The sequence below is a fragment of the Tinamus guttatus genome, unplaced genomic scaffold, assembly GCF_059628265.1.
Source record: "Tinamus guttatus ecotype Peru unplaced genomic scaffold, ASM5962826v1 Tinamus_guttatus_pri_ptg000089l, whole genome shotgun sequence".
Lineage (NCBI taxonomy): Eukaryota > Metazoa > Chordata > Aves > Tinamiformes > Tinamidae > Tinamus > Tinamus guttatus.
Genome location: NW_028288623.1, coordinates 1,090,652 through 1,109,352, shown reverse-complemented (window position 1 = coordinate 1,109,352; position 18,701 = coordinate 1,090,652). Strand labels below are relative to the sequence as shown.

Below are 18,701 nucleotides of genomic sequence, written 5' to 3'. Positions count from 1 at the left end.
AATAACTACCAATCCATCTCTCTGGGTACTTTGCAGGAAGGCTCCAAAAAAAAGAACTGATTATTTCCAAGTCAGAAAAAAAAAAAAAAACCCACCTCCCCAGCACTCACACAAATTCACAGTTCCACTGCAAAGAACGGAAGAGGACACAGCTTTCCTCTTATGCTTAATGAGACTCTTTAAATTCCCCCTTGCTCCCACGTGACAGCAGATGGAAAGAAGTGTCCCAGCAGGAAGCTGGAGGAGGAGTGGCTGTTGCTATAGAGGCTAAAATGATGGCTGGGATTAGCCAGGGAAAGAGTTCTACAGAGCCTTGCTAAGGGTCTTCCTCTGCTCGCGCACTTGAATTTTTGCTATTGCAATATCACCAGCTCTCCACCACGGAGCCTTCCTGAACTCCATGACTTCTTCACTCTATGCCCTCTCTCCTCATCATTTTGTTGGAACGTGGATTTGGTGAACTTCCCCACCACGGGGATTTTGCTCAGGACTTCTAGGAGAATAGCAAGGTCAACTAGGAAGAGTAGAAGAGCCTGGCTGGGGCTGGGAAGAGCCACGGACCCCTTCCCGGGCTGGCGAGCCCCTGGTGGGCACCCTGGCCTGGCAGGAGGTCCAGGAAGAGGAAGAAAGTCAAGTTCTGTCTCATTGCTGCCTACCTTGACCACCGTATAGTCACATCGCTGCCGCTCACTGTGCAGTGCAGCAGGGCAGTCTCTCCCTCAGATACAGTGATGCTTGGAAGCAGACCAGTGATCCTCAGCTCTCCTGCACCAGGAAGGAAATCACCACTAGCTGGAGGACAACTCTGTGTTGCCTCCAGTAGCAGGAGCATTCTCCTACCAGGAAAGTCCCACTTACGCTACCATGAGGTACAGCTAGGACCTGAAATGACACGTCTGGAGCTACCGCAGCTATTTCTATGGGGCATGTGGAGTTTCCTAAGGGGTTTGTCCCAAGCCAGGGCAAGCAGCAGAGACCTCAAAGCGCGCTTCCTCCAGCTGGACTTAAGCAGTTCCCATGCACAGAACCACCCCCGCCTCCAGCTCCCAGACCTATTCACACGAACGGGTTTCCCAGAAACAGGGCCCTGGGAAACACCTCCCGCCGCGCCGGCTGCCTGGAGCCCCAGGGCCTACAAGGCCCACACAGCTTTGGTGCCAGCTGGTGAAACAGCTCGTGGCTCCTCGCCCTGGAGCCGCCCGCAGTGCTCGCTGTGGAGCCGGGAGCCCCGCGTGCTGCCGAGCTCCCCATGGGGCTCCCGGGAGCGTGCCCGGCGCGCGGCACGGCCCGGTGCTACCTAGGACACGGAGCAGGACCTGGCGCTGCTCCTGGCCGCGGCTGCTGGAGGCGGTGCAGGTGAACAGGCCGGTGTCCTCAGGACTCACGCGGCTGATGAGCAGGGCCCCGTCCGGCTGCTGCCTGTGCCTGCGGGACAAAGCCAGACACCTCCTCAGCCGGCACGTGGCCCAGGACGGCACTCCAGCCCCCAGAGCCAAGTCCTACGTGCAGCTTTGGGCTAACTCCCTCCAGAAGAGGGTTAGCTGCAGCCTGCATCAGACCATGGGCAACCCCAGTCCTCCACCGGCAGCACGAGCGCTCTGCAAAAGCTCTCAGCTGGAGCAAGGGGCGAGGGGAGCTGCAGGAGAGCAGCAGCAGCACCCAGCGCTGCAAGAGCCCCAGGTTTTTCCTCGTAAGTGTGTCCCGTTGACTGCAGGCCGGCTGGTTTTTGGCAGATTGCCTTGCCCAGTGCTTTGCTCCCACCCGCCTTGCAGCTGCACAAATCCCAGCCTCGGCTTCCCCGCGCGCCCGCACGGCAGCTGCTGCGTGGGGCTCCGCACGGCCGGGCTGAAGCAGGACGGTCCCTGAGCACAGCCGGCGCGCTGGAGCAGATGCAGGAAGGGCAGCAGCGCGACGGGGCTCACCTGGGGGAGGAGAGGGGCCGCCCGTCCTTGTGCCACTGCACGGCACGGCCGGGCGCTGCTCCCGCGGCGCAGGGCAGCCGCAGCCTCTCGCCGACGCGGGCCTCCAGCAGCGCCGGCTCGCGCCCCGCCGAGAGCGACCTGCAGGCACAGAGCGCAGCGCAACGCGGCCCTCAGCGCGACGCCGCGCTCCGCCACAAGCCTCCGGGCTTACAGCGGGCACCGTGCACCTCCTCTCGCGCCATGCATCGCCCTGAGCTCTTTGCTCTCTTGTAACTACATCTGAACGCCACTTCAGAAGAGAACTAAACCAGGACGTTTCCAGAATGAAAGAAAACATTGTCTCCCCCATACCTATTTTCTGACCTGAATTCTTCATCTCAAAAAAGCAAAATCAGAGCGCCTTAATTTAATGCTCTTAATTCAATAAACCACTTATTTCCACAGAAGGGCAGAAGCAGCTAAGGAGGTTGCTGGAGTGTTCAGCAAATTGTCTGGGGCTTAGGTTAGTGGTTAGGTTAGAGGAAGGTGTTATTAACAGATCATGATTGTACTTAGTCTACAGCCCATCAGGCTGCATTTACAGTGAACTGATTTTTTTTTTTTCCTTTCAATTCTGCAGGGCCAAGAAGTACCACAGAAACAGGCAAGAAACCACAAAATATTCCATCCAGTACGTGAGGAGATAGTTCTGAACCAAGCTGGTTTGTTTCTTGTTCTGACTACACTGGCTGGAAGAGCTAAGGATGCAGCCCCTCACACTCCTCCTTTCCTTTGAATATAGTTCCCGCACTGCCCGCCTCCCCGTGCGTCTTTGCTCAGGACCTGCCTTTGAGAACCCCTCCGAGGACGGAACCCAGCTTGTTGGTTGGGACCTTTGCCTGTTTCTGCTGTCAGCAGTTTGGCACTGCAGGCCTCCCAGCCATGCCCCAGGACCTTCCCAACCCAGCTCTCCTACACGGAGGTGCCAGATGGTTCCTCAGCTGGGCACAGACAAACTGTTGCTGTACACAAACCCACCTGTACGTGAGCTGCTGACGCACGGAGGAGCCGGCTGCTGGCTCCGTGTCGCTGCCCCTGGACTGCTCTCCATGCTGCTTGTCTTCCTTGTGTGTGGCCCGGTCCCTCTCGCTCCCTGCCAGCACAGCGCCCTGGTACTCTATCCAGAATGAAACACCTTGTGTGAGTAACAAGATCCTTCACGCTGTGCCCTCCTGCGCAGGGTTTCCGTGAGCTCGGGAGAGCTGGCGGGATGGGAGCCAAGGAGCCCTTCAGCCATCTGTTTGCTGGCTGACTAGTGCCGCAGCCGGTGCCAGCGGCTGTGAGAGCCTCCAAGCTGCCGCGAGCCCTTCCAGACCCTTCACTCTCCTCTCTCCAGGACAGGCTGCAGCACCCCCGAGGACCCATGGGCCACTGCTGTGACAAAACAAATCTCAGAGATCAGAGGTCACAGGGTGGCTGCTAGCCCATCTTTTAAGATTAGCTTCTTTTTTTTTTTTAAGGCATGTTTTTTCAAAATGGGGAGCAGTCTGTTACCCAGAAGGACCTGTCTGGGCAAAATGCAAAACACAGTATGGAGGGCTCTGGCAGGCCAGTCTGTTGCATTACAGTGTGAGAGGCAGGACTCCAAAAACCACAGAAACCCCTTTGCTGGAGCCTCTTGTTCCAGACCAGGAGGCAGATGAGGGCGCCCAGCAAGACGATGTGATCACTGTGCTGGACAGTTCAGTTCCGTGGAAGATTACTCACCTGAGATCTGCAACTGAACCTGCCGTCTCTCAGCTCCGTCCGTCCTCCCGCTGGAAACGAGGCACGTGTAAGTCCCCGCGTCCTCCGAGCTGACGTGGCTGATGACCAAGGAGCTGTCAGACTGGTAGCTGTGCCTGCAACAGGGACAACCATGAGCCCCCTGCCCAGCCGAGGGCTGCTGGCCCTTCGTGCTGACGTTACAACCAGCAACATGTAGTGCCTTCTGCTTGGGAAAACAACCCCCATGAACCACTGAGGACTCAGGGGCAGGGGAAATAACTGGGGCAGAAGGAAAGGTCAGGAGCAGAGAGGAGACTGAGATGGGAAAATGGGAAGCTACTTTCAGCAATATTCTGCCATGAAGGCTGTGCAGGACCAGACAGAAAGCTCATGTACAGTGGGCTTGTTTATTCATTATTTTTTTTAAGAGATTATGAAAAAAGCAGGCCAGCATATTTGGCAGCCTGCCCAGGAAGGATTGTGAACGCTGCTCTGCAAGGAGGAGGGCCGAGCTAACCTGTCGGAGGAGAACGGCCGCCCGTCCTTCATCCACTCCACGCGGGAGAAGGGGAATGTGCCCATCTTGCAGAACAGCTGGATGTTTTGTCCCACGGCTGCTGTCACAAGGGTGGGTCTGCCCTCCTCCAGGATGGCTCTGAAAGGAAAAGCAATTTCATCACTTGTACCTCTGCTGCCCTCCTCTCCTCTGGGTCCCCTAATGTGACTCTGGAGGACGGTCACAACCCACAGTGCAAAGCAGGACTTGCTGCTCTTCCAACTCAGAGTTGATGCCCTGGATAACATGTGGCAGCCCTCTCCTATGCAGCAAAGACTGATCTGGACACATTAAGTGCTGCAGAATGCCAGGGGAGAGGCAGGGCCTCCTCCAGCCAGCTCCTCTCCTCTGAAGGAACAGAGTTCAGCTCCTGGGACCACAAGTGGTCTCTGCATGCAGATCCAGCTCCACACACTCCCAATTTTCAGAGTGACACTGTCCATGACTCAGACCCCACATCTGAAAGTCTTCCCTAGAACAAACTACTGCTGCTCTACGCAGCACTGAGTAAAGGCTTCAAAGGCAGGGAGCTAGCTGAATGAATTGGTCCGAACAAGCAAAACGGCCTGGATTTACATTTAGAGCAAAATCAGGCTACCCAAATAAGGGCCCCAGCATCCTGCAGTCCTTTCACAGACACAACTTCCAGTGTTCATAGAATCATAGAATGCTTAGGGTTGGAAGGGACCTCTAGAGATCATCTAGTCCAACCCCCCTGCATACGGTGTTGTTGGAAAGCAGGAGGAGGGTAAAAAGAGAGACCAGAAATCTTCAGGGCCTGAATAACCTGATGTTACACGTGTTCCAAAGGGACACAGGTGGAGCCAACCTGCTGCATGGTATTCCCAGCCAGCTAGTCCTGGCTGGGGCAGTGCTGCCACTCCAGGAGAAGCTGCCCTGGGGCTTGCAATTAGCTGACAGAGCAGAAATCACCTGTGCAGAGTTCGCGCTGGGAAGGAGCCTGCAGGTCCCTGCTGCCCCAGGCCCTCCGGCGAGGAGGCGGCGCCTCCCGAAACCGCAGGCCCCGGCCTCTCCGGCTGCCCGGCCCCCGGTGCTTCCTGGCGCGGGCGGCCCGCTCCCGCCTCGGTGGCACCCTCGGCGCGCCGGGCGCCCCAGCGCTGGCTGTCCTGTGCACCAGCCCTTGGCAAGGGCTCCGGCAGGACGCGGCTCCTCCAGCCGCCCGCGCCGAGGCTGTCTCGCGGTGGCGGCGAAGCCCCCGGAGCCCCTCCTTGGTGGCTGCGGCCCGCAGGCTCTCTCAGCGGCGGTGGCTGCTGGCCCTGGGCGGCCCCTGGGCCCGGGCGGGCAGGGAGGCGCTGGCGCTGCGGGGGCTGGGGACCCGCGCGGTCCTGGCAAGCCCTCATGCACTCCTCCTCCGAGGCAAAGCTGTTCCTGTTGCCGTGACAGCCGCCGTACCAGAACCGGTTGCATTTGCCAACGACTGCCACAAAGTACCAGCGAGTGCTCCAGTCCGCGCAGGGGCCGTGGGCGCTGGGCAGCAGGCACAGCACGGGAAAGGCTGCCGGGGCAAGAGCATAGAGCGGGATGTTAGGGTCATGACACACACAGACTCGGCTGCTTCAAGCTGCTGCCTAGGGAATCTGATGAGTCTTATGGGCCGGGAGCAGGTCGGAAAGTAGGACACTGAGCTCTGCACCAAACTCTGCTTTGAACTCAGGTCAGCTGCTCAGATGTTTCTTTCTGCCCCAATTTTCACACTGAACCTAGACTGACTAGACATCAGGTATGAGACTGACACCTTGCAGCCTTTCTGCAACTGGCAGCTCCGTCCCAGGGTTCCCTGTGCCCGCAGTGCCACTGCAACAGCCATTGCACATTCCCAGCCCAAAGAGCAAGTGGATCAGATGCAGCTGTGAAACCTCATGCATCACAGCGTATGTCCCCACACCCTGACATAGAGCCCAGCCCAGTGCACCTACAAAGCCCCCCTGTAATCACCACCACATGCTGACAAACACCAGACACAGGGCTCAGACCAAGAGGCCCTTTGCTCTGCCTGAGCAGCAGGGAGCCAGAGACTTTTCCATGCCTGTGGGGCAACAAAAAAGGAAGAGAGCAGAGCAGCACACCTGCCTGCAAAAGACACATCTAGGAAGTAAAGGAGTCAGCATGTTCTTGCCAGCCACTCTGGTGTCACAGTAGGTGCTTCCCTGCAGAGCAAAGGAGAAGGGTGATCCAGAGCTGAGCCTGGCCCTAATCCTCAGGGAGGCCTCACTTCTAAACCCAGATAGCTAACCTGGAACACTGCAGGCTGCATCACAGTAAACAAATGTTCTGCAAACTGATAGAAGCTACAGGAATCTCGTGCTGCTAAAACAATAATGGAGGCTGACAAGAATTTCTGTGGTAGGTGACAGAACTGAACCATGTGGCAGCTTTTCTGTGTCATCCTGAGCCATCAGGCAGGACTCCTTTGCAGGAGAATGACTTAGTACATTTTCCAGAGAGCAAAGGCTCTGCTCGGGAAGTTTCTTGTGGCCTGGCCTGCTGAATGCTGTACAACTCTTCCAACATTTCTAAATCAAGAAGCCAGAGCATCACTTACGGTAGCTGGGCCTATCGCGACATCCTTCCCCTTGAGGGCCTGAAGCTGAAGCGATGTTGTCAAAACAGCAGCCGTAGCGGGACGCGCGGCATTCGCCTGGGGGGTGCTGCTGGGACGAGGCTGGGCTCTCCTTAGAGACAGGAGCCGAGCGCCAGGTTACCACGAGCACGCGAGGGGCACGCGCGAGCGCCGCGCACAAGCTGTCGCGCGGAAGCCAGCTGCTAGGGGAACCCCGCTCCTTGGTCTGCCTCCTGGAGGCCTCCCTGCTGGCGGGGGCGGAACTTGGCCTTCGGCTGTGTTTTTCTCCACAAAAGAGACCCAGCCAACCCAGCAGCAGGCCAGTTTTCTCAGCTAGCCCCAGCAAGCACCCAAGCTACAAGCCCCAAAGAACAAAGAGGAAGATCCTCCCTGACTGTTTTGCCCTCAATTACTCCGCAGAGATGAACAACAAGGGCATTTCTAGTCGCAACATATTTCCCTTTTCTTACTCCCTGGAAAGTGGATGGCAACCATCTGCCAAAAAGAAATCTGACTACTTGGAATAATTCAGCCAGTTTACAAAAGATGCTTTGCTGCTTCTCAGACAGCTTTCACTCTCCTGCTTACAGAGAGTCACCAGTGGAGCTGTCAGACTGAGCAGGAACAAAGCTGGTCAGGGGATCTGATGCCATACATGGAGTATTGGTTCTCCAGTATTACTGGTAGAGGTGAAGTACAGCAGAAACGCATAGCCTGAGTCACCATCACCAGCTCCGAACTCTGCTATCTGACAGACTGTTAAAATCTAAGGAGTTTATCTACTTACCACAGAAGTGGCTGCAGTGGGCTGACTTCTGTTCACTTGAACATCGCTGTAATACTGTGGGCATCCCATGTTGTCTGGGCCCGGGGCAGATGATATTCCATCAGGACAGCACCCGTACCTGCAGGCAGAACACAGAAGGGCTGCAGCAAGACCTGATGCACCTGGCTCAACAAGTAATTCCCAACCAGCAAACATGAGCAAGCCCCCAGGAAAGGCAATGCCTCCCTGCTCAGGCCTGCCTACTTCCAGCTACCTGCTCTGCTGGCAGGTGCCAAAGGGGCAACCTCTGCCCAGAGGACCTGAAGCTGGAGTGTGCCCATCCGGACAGCAGCCGTGGGGGCTCCGATTGCAGTCCTGAGTGCTGGTCCCTGCAGCGAGGTCCCCAGGGAAGCTGAGCTGTCGGGAACCCGATGAGCGCGACTGGGATTCCCAGCGAAGTGGCAAGAGGTTGGGGCCACGGTCCTCGGACTGAACTTGGTGATTCCCAGAGCTACCATGGGCCACGGAGGTCCCAGGGCGCATCCCTTCATCATCAGGATCTGGGGAGAGAACTCCGTAAAGCATGACGGTGAGCACCAGATCTGGTCAATTTTCCTCATCTATGCTCTCTTTTTACTGGCTACCAGGCAGGCTTTTCTGCATCAGGGTTTCATCTGAGCACCTTTTTGCTCACTACTCTGGATCTGATTGTCCTAAGGTTCTCTTCCTCACTGCCCTTGGGACAAGTCTCTGAGCACATTCTTTCTGCTGTCCCAGCAGAAACCAACTTCCACGTTACTGAGGTCCTCTCACAGTGGATACATGATCCTATCCTTCTGCCTGTGATCTGCATCAGGCAGTATCTTTCCCAGCTAGCATTTAACTTGTGCTGCCAGAATCTAGGATCTCTATATTGCACAGCCTTCTGTGTGCACACATTTAGATATTGTTCACTATTGGTGTGAATGAATCCAGCCTTTGTCCCTGCCTCCATGAATGTCTACAAGCCCATGAAGAGAAGGAATGGAGACAGGGAGGAACCACCCCCTTACCTGCACCCCGTTTCACACCCACTGTCACCAAGCCCACAAACTTAAGCCCTCCTAACCTGTGGCAGGGCTGTTTGGGTTGTACCGTGTCAGCAAGGACTGCCGGGTGACATCATATCCCGTAGTGTCCTGCATACTGGGGACCTCTGCAAAAAGAGACACGCACAAAATTAGTGTGGTTAATACTAACAATTGCAAATGCATAAACAGAAGACTGAAAGAGTCAACAGGAGCCAATAAGGGACTGCAGCTGATGACTATGTTCTCCTGGCACTGCTCCTGATCAGTAATGGGTCTGACTGGAACACCTGTGATGGGCAGGCAAAGGTGACCATTTCAATGGGACACCATATACGTAGAATCATAGGATCACAGAATGCTTAAGGTTGCAAGGGACCTGTAGAGGTCATCTAGTCCAACCCCCCTGCACACACAGGGTCGCCTAGAGCATGTGGCACAGGACTGCATCCAAGTAGGTTTTGAAGATCTCCAGAGAAGGAGACTCCACAACCTCTCTGGGCAGCCTGTTCCAGTGCTCTGTCGCCCCCATTGTTAAGAAATTTTTCCTTAAGTTCCTGTGGGAAGAGGAATACAGACAGCAAGCAAAGCCATCTGAACAGTTGTCTCCTTTGTGCCTGATTCACAGAGAGATGAGAATCGTCTACAGTCTCTAACGATGAGTGTGCCAAGAGTTTCATCCTTCTTAACTGCTGGAGTCAGTCCACGGTATAAACTGGGACAGAGTCCCAACAGAATATTGAGTTCAGACTGGACATACACCACTGTAATTCCTAAGCGTGTTACATATATTTCAGGTAACACATGAATTGGGATTCTCACTTGAAGGCACTGTGTTTCTGTGCACAAGACATAAACGGCACAAGACAGAGGTGGGCAAGGAGCTGCGAACACAAGCTAGTGTGAAACCCTGGCACTTTCTACTCGGAAGCAGAAGCGCCTTAGCAGAAGCTAGTGCCTAGCAACACGACTCACGCTGTGGCAGGTAGCACGGCTGCATGTTGCAGCCACCCAGCGTGGCTGGTTTCTGTGGCTGGATGGCTTTGCACATCTCGGGATTGTAGAATTTGGAGTCGCCGTCAGCGCAGATGACTTGGCGTGTCCGGATGCCCGAGTCGCAGCTTTTCGAACACTTGGGCACAGAGAAGAGGCAAGGGAGCAGGCAGCAGAGATAGAAAACCCGTGGTCAAAAAGCCACACAATTAGCTGAGCACAGCACCCTCTAACAAGACAAGGTAAACAATACTCCAGCTGGATTCATCTAAACATTTCAAAAATACATTTAAACCATCTCAAATAGCTTAAACATTGTGCCTGGCCCTGAATCATTGGGCTCTAAGCCATGCTCAGTCTGCAACATCCAAAGGAGTTGTTCTGCTATTCCCAGCAAAGTTGCAGGGAGAGGGAATAAGCAGGAGTGAATTATTTCAGCCTTGCCTAGGGGCATCCCAGTGCTACTGGGATCCTCCAGTTGTGAAAGAGTCAACTCTGAACTCCCTGCTCACCAGAACAGGAACCAGTTTACATCAGGAAAGCAAACCGATGGCTTCTTGGCAAGCAGCTAACTGGAATTCTCACTGCAAGCTGTGGGTGACAAAGGAGGCATGAACATCATCAACTCAGGGGAGCAGAGATGACGAGGCATTTGTGTAACTCACCTGTCCATTGCAAGCTTTAGAAATGTTGGGAGAATATATATTTTTTCCTCTTTTGTTCAGCCACAGGCAGGAACCCTTCTCATGTCAGAAAGCCAGGGGCCAGGAAAGATCAGATTAAGGTATGCAACTTTTCTAGGTGTAATTAAAACTTTGCCTACATCGCACAAAGGACCAGATGCAACGTGTTTTAACCCAGAACAAGCTGGTCTGGCTGGTGTGGAAGGGAAAATGCTGTATTTGGAAGCCATGTGATGCACTGGATTTATCCCATCTCCTCCCCCCGGCATTTTTCCCAGGCTGAAAACAGTCTGGCTCCCTCCACAAAGACACGGCTAATCCAGCTGCAGCACAGTTTATCTGGACAATTACAAAAACATACTCTAAATCATTTCACCAAATGTGATGACCAGTTCTGAAGCTCAGGGCGCTAAGCCATAGGCAGTCAATGAGCTGCTTTGCTATTCATAGTGATGGTGCAAAGAGTTGGGAATAAGCAGCAGGAGTGGATTGTTTCCGTTTACTGGCTGCATTTTGCTACTGTCACTGAAACTGTAATCCCCCCTCAGAAGGATTTATTTTTGTAGCAGCCGCAAACAAAGCAGGTAGCAGATTAACTGCAGCTTTACTAGGGCCAGTTACAATGCAGCCTCGAGCCAAGGGACTGGTAACGAAGCACTACACGCTCCCAGTCTCGGGCAACGTGCTCTGATCAAAGCTGGCTTGCGAGGAGCACCACAATGTGGTGAGTTTTCCTGAGCTGTGGGAGCGCCGTCCTTACCAGGCCCCAGTCGCCAACGTGCCAGCCGATCTCCTGCATGCAGCTCTCCCCGAGGCAGGGCTGGGTGGCTGGTGGTTTGGGCTGCAGCAGGCAAGCAAGATCCTGAGCCTGAGCGCCCTGCTGCGTTCTGCAGGCCACCGAGCGGGTGCGGACACCCTCCCCACAGCTCGCTGAGCACTAAAAGAACAGAAAAACAACCAAAAAGCACCACCTAATTCTTCATTTGCATTTCCAGGCTGTGCTCCTTTAGGCCAGAGTACTATTTTGAGAATACTTGAAACAAGAAACCATCATAAAAATCATCCTCATAGGTGGGTGCTAGCAGAGTGTTTATTTATGTTGTAGAAGCGACAATAATGTATGGTTAACAGGTCTGGGGAGCCCCTGGGTATATTGAATAATTTGGGGAAAGTCCCATCATTTCCCTCTCCCTCTGCCAAAGACGAAAGGGAAAACAACTTGGAAAAAACAAACAAACAAAACTTGCAAAATATATTGACAGCAACAAATGAAAGGGAATATCTGCAACCTAATGTTATTTAATCCTGATAAAGTCAGTCCAAGGTAAAGAATTCATTAATTTCTTATGTTGCTTATGTCTTATGCCCAAAGAGCCTGTGTTTCACTTCCGTAGTGTGCAGCTGTGACACAACCTCTATACTGTATAGCAAAACAACTACTAGACGGGGGCTAGTTCGTAGAGTTTCCACTAGGTAATAGAAACTACTTTGCGACATTTTCAATGCCCTGTCAAATTCATGCCTGCAATCCAGCCTACTTCTCCATGAATTACCAAGGTGTCTCTGAAGACATCAGCAACTTCAGAGAAGTCTGACTGGCTTTGGATGAGCTTCCTAGCTGAGTCTTAGCCACTTGCTAGGGTTGCACTAGGCTTTTATTTCTATGAGCATACAAAGCATAGCCACTTTTGGGAGTCCCAGAACGAACCACTTAGGAATCTATTTGTAACAACATGACACTTGGTGACTTCCCCCAATGGTGCTCCCATTGGACAATCATGAAGTCACCTCAATATTTACACCTTACATCTCACAGGAAAAGAAAATGACTATACAGCCTCGAGTATCATGTCTTGAAGTTGCATTTTATGATGCTGCACCACTCTCAGAAAGTAAGATTGTAAAATGCTGAGTCAGGCGCTACAAGGGCACAGGTACTACTTTTTTAAAAGAGGAAAATGCACTTTTGCCTTAGGGACTGACTAGATACAGTTCAGTGAGATCTTTCAGCTTTAGTTCTAAAGTCTGTAGAACATAAGACGCCTTCTCAGTGACTGGCTGGCAGCGCTGAGCACGTGTAGCGTGAAGGGCTTCCTCTCCTGTAGACACAGTTGCCCACAGGCACTAACACCACGCCGTGCAGGAGCCCAGAGGAGCCCTGTGCTGACACAGCCTAGTGCAGGCACAGCTGAACCACAGCTCTCCAGCGGCTCACCGCATCTTACCGACTGTTTCAACACTACGGTCTCGAGTCCTGCAATGTTGAGGCAGCAACACACACAGAAATAAAGCTATCACGAGTAGGAGCACAAGCCCCTGCTCTCAACCTGTGCGAGGAAGGCGCTGCAGATCCCCGGCTGATGGAGAGCCGCTCCCACGCGAGCCCTCAGCCTCCGCTGGGCCTGGTGCAGACCCTCATACCCCAGACCCTGGCGGAAGCTCCTCCAAGATGCAGCTCGGTGCCCCCCACGCAGACTCACCTCTGACCAGGGCCCCGTGCTCCAGCTTGCACACTGCCTGGTGTTGCAGGGCTGGCTGCTGCGAGGCTGCTGCGCAAAGGCCATGCACTCGGCGGTGTCCACCGCCCCCTGGGCGCTCTCCCCGTCGAAGGCCATGCAGTAGACGGAGCGGCTCTGGGTGCCTCCACCACAGGTGGCCGAGCAGGGGCCCCACTCCCCTGTTTTCCACCTGCAGATCACAGAATCAAGCAGATAAATGGAAATCCAGGTACACTGCCCAGAGGCCCGGGACAGGACAGATGAGAAAAAGGTCCTCTTGCAGAACAGAGATGGAGGAGAGGTCCCATTTGATCAAGTGCTGCCCAGCTTAACTGCCAAGCTGGGGTCAAATCCCCAACTACAAAACCCTTGTTTCTCTGCAATCACATAGCTCTCAGAGCAGGAAAGTCTCTCTCCGCGGCTTCTGGTGTCCTGACGTCTGCAAAAACCTGTCACGCCTGGAACAGAACACCAAAGAATAAAAGGAAAACAACCCATCGTGGCAGAAAAAAAATATCAACCCACATCTGCCTACCCACCTGTTACCCTGCAGCACAGCAAAACTAAACCAAGGCCTCCCTGCCTGCGAACCAGGCCAGATGTTCTCAGAAGTGCTTAGGAACTTCTCACTGACAGCCTGTAGAAATTTGGTTTATTCTTCCCACTGGCTAAATTCAGAAGCTACCAGAAGCACAAAGAAAAAGCCCAGAAAACTTTAAACAGATGTTGGCCTGTGTGTTTGCTTGCTGCAGCAGTCACAGAAATGATACACCCTTACTAACATAATGGGAAACATCCACAAAACAGCCCCACTGTTTGGATGCTAAAATCACTGCCCTTGTCTGCTCCCGTGTCCCAGTCCTGCCTGGTGACTGGCAGCCACGACAACGAGATGTTTCATTCCAACTCCAGAGAGGGGCATGGTCAAAACGCACTGGTGGCCCTGGGGGATGGACATCATGGTGACCTGCTGCCTCCCCTCCCAGTCAGGTGAGCCCAGCCAGGGAGGGAGGACAGCTCGGAGCTTCTCCTCCAGTCTTCTAGCTGCTTCTCTGCTCTGCCCTCACCACCCTACTTAAGCTGAGCTTAAGCGACCCAACTCATACTCATAGGCTACTAGAAATCCCACAGCAGACTCTATCAAGAGAAGACCACCTGCTTCTTTCTTCTGCTATAAAATAAGATGTTCCTCTTATGGAAGTAGGACTAACTACAGCAAGTAAAAGCCATTCAGAGCAGCCTAATTGCAGACTTAAGCACAAATTAGCTGATCAGGATTTTACAGAAGGTCCAGCGAGGATGAAAAATAACAACAACAGCAAAAAAACCCCATGCCTTCTGTAAAGCGTGTGTAAGGCTTTAGAAAAGCCTGTAACATCTGGATGGACTCACCGACAGCTTCCTTCAACTGCCAGTCAAGACATCATCTTCCACACTTGTCACATGCTTTTTGTAAGTCAAGGTCAACCATAAGGATAAGCCCCTGCCTAGAGGGCAAAGCATGGCAAGCCCAAAGTGATTAGCAGCTTATTGGGAGGAAAACTGTTTACCTTTTAATCTTTTTTATTTCGAGCACTTTGATGGACATTGTATCTGTCACACCTTTACACTTAATCACAGTGTATGGGCACTATTCGGCCAGCTATAGAGCCCATGCTATAAAAAAGAAGACCTGAGAAACTTGGAAACTTATGCCATGGCATTCTGGCATCCTGGCCAGTGTTACAGTGCACATCTCAAAACCAATCCTCTTCTCTGTTCTCTAACATAATATTTTTTTCTTTTGAGAAACCAAACAAAAATCTTCCAGAACAGTCCTTCAGCTTTCCAGCCTGATTCCAGAGAAAAGGCAACACTTATCACCATAGGAAGCTAAAAAGCTATGAAGAATCTGTCCCTTTGCCAGTCCCAGAAGAGTCAGGTTATCAGAAGCATCAACCACCACCTAAGCAAAGCTGCCAGCCAGCACCCTCCACCATCATTTTCATGGGCAGTATCAAAAAGCAAAGCACCATCCACCACTGCTGCTAATGCCAAGAAGGGAAGCCCCCACATCCCTACAGTCTGCAGTGGCCAAACGAGAGGAGAGCAGAAGAGAGCAGCTGCCTTCCTGCGCTTTCTGTAATCTCCCTCTCCTTGTTACCTCTTCATCTGAGAGCTCCGTGCTCCACTGTGGTTCCAGGCTCGCGGCAGGTAGATGTAAGAAGTCCTTTACACATAGAACAAAGGATTTAGGGACTTAAAGCAAAGAGCTACAGACTATCTTGTATTCAGAGACAACTCCGGGCCTCCGATACCCTCTCCCCCACAACAGCACTCACAGGCCTCACCGCATATCATACCAGATACGCAGTGAGAGAATCAGTTAGGGCTCCAATTCTGGATGCTCACATAGGAACTAAATGAAGGCAACTCTGAGGCAGCAAGGACAAGATGGAAATGACTGGGTAAAGGAGTTTGAAAGTGCTAGAGAAGGAAAAAAAAATGCAGGGCTCAGCCCTCTCTAAAAGCAACAACACTAAGGATCGAGAAATGACATACAATGATATCGGCTGCTTTTTCAGGCTCTGGCTGACGAGAATGAAAAGCAGAGAATCTCCCATCTCCTATGCAGGCTAGACAGCATCTTCCACAGTCATACGCCAGAAAGGAAATTTAATTGGACTATGAAATAAACACAGGATGCAGCAAGTCAATCCTTGTGCATACAGAAATGCTCATCACAGTGACAGCATCACCTGTATTTGTCTTGGGCTTTCTCTACTAAGTGAAACATTTCCTTGCAGAGCACTGTGTTGGAGGATAGTTGTGGCGGGAAGGTCATTCTCTTTCCTAGCTCTGAAAGCTCCTCAGGAATAAGTCGGAGTCCAGAAGAGGAAAGGAAATCTTACCGTTTGGTCTGGGGACAGGCCTGACGGCCACATGTCCGGTTATTGTCTGGCTGTGGTTTATTCCTGCACATATAGTCGGGATAAATTTCATTGTCTATGGTGCAAAATACCAAGCGTGACTGAAAACCTAAAGGAGAAGAGCAAGAGAGTATCCTGATCAGTGCAAGCCACTGAGGACAAGGCTTGAAATGCACTGGAATCCTAAAGCGCTGCAGAGAACAGTCAGATGCAATTCTTGGCCTGTGACTATATGAACTATGCTTCCCCACATTATACAAGGACACAGGAAGAATAAGAGAGGCACAATAGTTCACTTAGCTGAGCAGCATTTTCCTGCAATCTGAGTGGATCCTGAATCCCAAGGGAAATACCACATGCAGATACTGCTTATTAAGGAGCTTTGCTTGGTGTTTGCAATATACAGCAGTAGAGCTGGGAGCAGATGTTGGACCCAGGAGGCCAGTCTTGCAAAGATTAGATACCGGAGAAAAATGCAATTCCTGTTTCCTACAGGATGACAGTGCTCAGCAAAGACAACACTAGCTCCTAGAACTATAGTATTGTAAAAGCTACTGAAATGGCCATCAGCACAAAGACAAGAAGAGGCAGGTTGGAAGTCTGCAGACCACCTAGCTAGGAGGGTGTTTGCAGGGAGGGAGGGAGGAAATTGTTTACTTGTTTAGTTTTCTTAAAATCCATTGCTCTGCTCATGGAAGAATATATAGACTCAGCATGACATGACACCCCAAGAGATCTGACGACACCCTAAGACATCTGACAATCCCCCTGAAGAAAGGGAATCTTCCATGACAGGGTAGAAAGGATCGATGGGACCTGGTGATGTGGGGCAGGTCGGCTTGGGCAGGGCCTCTAAAGCAAGTGCTTGAAAAAGTCTGAAAACAGTATAAAAAACCGAAACAGAATAAAAGAAAACAAAGGCTAACTATGAAGAGCATTAACAGATTCCAGTAAAAAGTTTGAGGAACAGGACATAAAAAAACAGACTGCACAAGGCAAGGGACAAAATCCTCTTGGGACTCCATACGTGGTCCCCCTTGGACAAAGCTCAGCTGCGTCCTGCGGCTCTCCGTGCCTGCTTGGCTGGGAGCAGCAGAGCGGGGGCCGCAGCTGCAGAGGGCAGCACAGGGTCGCGCAGCGTGGGCGCTGGCGGGCGCACTCGCCATCGCGGGAGCAGGGCCTCTCACCTACCTCCGCCACACTCGGAGCTGCACTCGCTCCAGGAACTGTAGCTCCAGCTGTAACCTGCGCTCTGGCCTTGCACGGGCAGGTAGTACTCATACTGCACCCCAGGGTTGGGCTCCTGACTGATGAGCTATCAAGGCAAGGGATAACATCAAGAAAACAGCAGCAGCATTTTCCCCTTCTGCAGCATTTGCCCACCATGCCTCAGGATTCATGCAGATCTGTCTCTCTCCGGTGCAAGGAGCAACTATTCTCTGTGCTGTATTTTCCCCTTGCCTTCCTTGATACTCTTAAAGAGCACCTCCTTTTCCAGAGGAGGGTGCGTTCATGTTTCTCAGAGCCAGAAGATCCAGCTCCTCCTGTAACAGTAATTACCCTGGCCTAGCCTGCAACAAGCAGTCCCTGTCCCAGCCCCTTTCTGTGCTGGGCACCCTCTCCCCTTCTCTCCTTTACTCCAGAACCCAAAGGAAGAGGCAGGAATCAAGCCTTACCCTGCTTCTTTTTGGGCAACAGAACCAGCCAAGAGAGCAGAGTGATTTCTGCAAAACCCCACTCTGCTGGTGGGCTGCAGCTGCACCAGATTGCCGAGAGCCCGGCTAGCAGCAGCTCCTCTAAAGCCTCCCCCCACGTTTTCCCCGCACGAGGCGGGGGCAGCTTTGCAAGGGCCGAGCGCGGGCGCAGCAGCGGGGCAGCCACATACCTCAATGACCAGCGGCTCCGTGGTGGGGCCCCGGGCGTGGAGTTGCTCTGGGGCCAGGTCGCCGCCCGCGCCGCGCTCGTAGTGCAGCACGGTGCTGGCCACGCGCAGCGCGCGGCTCGAGTCGATGGTCCAGTGCCCGTTCAGGTAATACTCGCCTCGCACGTTCTTGATGGCTGCACAAACCCATGTGCCACAGAGGAAAAGGTAGGAAATCAACATGTTTATTCCACAATTTATTCATTCACACATTTATTCATATTCCATAAGAACTCAATGGGGACACTCCCGTTTTCACTCAACACTGCATCACACACAGTGAGGCAAATGAAGATGACCATCTGGGCACCACTTCCCCAGAAAACTAGGTAAGGACATTGTCCCTTCCTTTTTGGCCTTTGCAGTATGTCTAGAGTTTGAGATTGGACAGAAGAATAACCGTAAGATATCTGTAGGGAAAAGAAACTGAAATTTTCGGGTGGCAGGAGGAAGGAAATGGGGGTTGTATTTACCAGCCAAACAGCAGAACTCTTATCAAATTTTTCTGTGTCAGCAGGACTCCCTTCCAGGTAGAAAGCCTGTTTTTTTTTTTTTTTTTTAAATTCCCAACCCAACACCAAGATGATCATAGAAGAGAGAATGAGCTAAATCTGAAGCCCAGGGATGAGCATCCCTAACATCTTTAGGATACTCAAAATTCAGAACCTGATTTTCAGAGAGTTTTTTCTTCTGCTAGGTCAAGGCAAATATCTCAAAGCCCATTATATTTGAAAACCAAATCTGAAGTGAATCCAAATGGACTCAAGCCAAATTCTGACATCAGTCTTACCCAGAAAGTTCCTGCTGGGCTTAACCTCCTTAATGTGGATGCTGGTGGCTCCCATGGGGATGATGAAGATCTGATTGTAGCCTGAGGAAAAACAAAGGATATTGTTCAATATCTGCGTGGTATAAAGTCATTACTCTATGCAAAAAATGCTCCCAATTTCACTGATGCCTGAATAAAGGAAAGAGCTTTACAGTGGTGGCTTGAAGCACTTCAGTTGCCACTTTACTTGCACTTTGAATAGCCTCACCCAATACTGGTAGACCAATATG

The 18,701-nt window shown here is 52.3% G+C and overlaps 1 protein-coding gene across 1 annotated transcript in view; it reads right to left on the bottom strand.

Annotated features, from left to right (window-relative positions):
• Positions 1–18,701, bottom strand: part of PAPLN (papilin, proteoglycan like sulfated glycoprotein) — a 32,237-nt gene that overhangs the window by 1,402 nt on the left and 12,134 nt on the right. The window contains exons 7-25 of the mRNA XM_088520547.1: positions 18,433–18,513; positions 17,607–17,779; positions 16,913–17,036; positions 15,704–15,830; positions 14,956–15,021; positions 12,795–13,002; positions 11,075–11,251; positions 9,614–9,770; positions 8,680–8,766; positions 7,846–8,131; positions 7,593–7,710; positions 6,788–6,917; positions 5,158–5,740; positions 4,186–4,323; positions 3,669–3,802; positions 2,940–3,078; positions 1,923–2,060; positions 1,298–1,425; positions 657–765 (exon numbers count right to left, since the gene is read on the bottom strand). Of these exons, the coding sequence (XP_088376673.1) occupies positions 657–765; positions 1,298–1,425; positions 1,923–2,060; positions 2,940–3,078; positions 3,669–3,802; positions 4,186–4,323; positions 5,158–5,740; positions 6,788–6,917; positions 7,593–7,710; positions 7,846–8,131; positions 8,680–8,766; positions 9,614–9,770; positions 11,075–11,251; positions 12,795–13,002; positions 14,956–15,021; positions 15,704–15,830; positions 16,913–17,036; positions 17,607–17,779; positions 18,433–18,513 (3,103 nt within the window). The remainder of the gene's footprint in view (positions 1–656; positions 766–1,297; positions 1,426–1,922; positions 2,061–2,939; positions 3,079–3,668; positions 3,803–4,185; positions 4,324–5,157; positions 5,741–6,787; positions 6,918–7,592; positions 7,711–7,845; positions 8,132–8,679; positions 8,767–9,613; positions 9,771–11,074; positions 11,252–12,794; positions 13,003–14,955; positions 15,022–15,703; positions 15,831–16,912; positions 17,037–17,606; positions 17,780–18,432; positions 18,514–18,701) is intronic.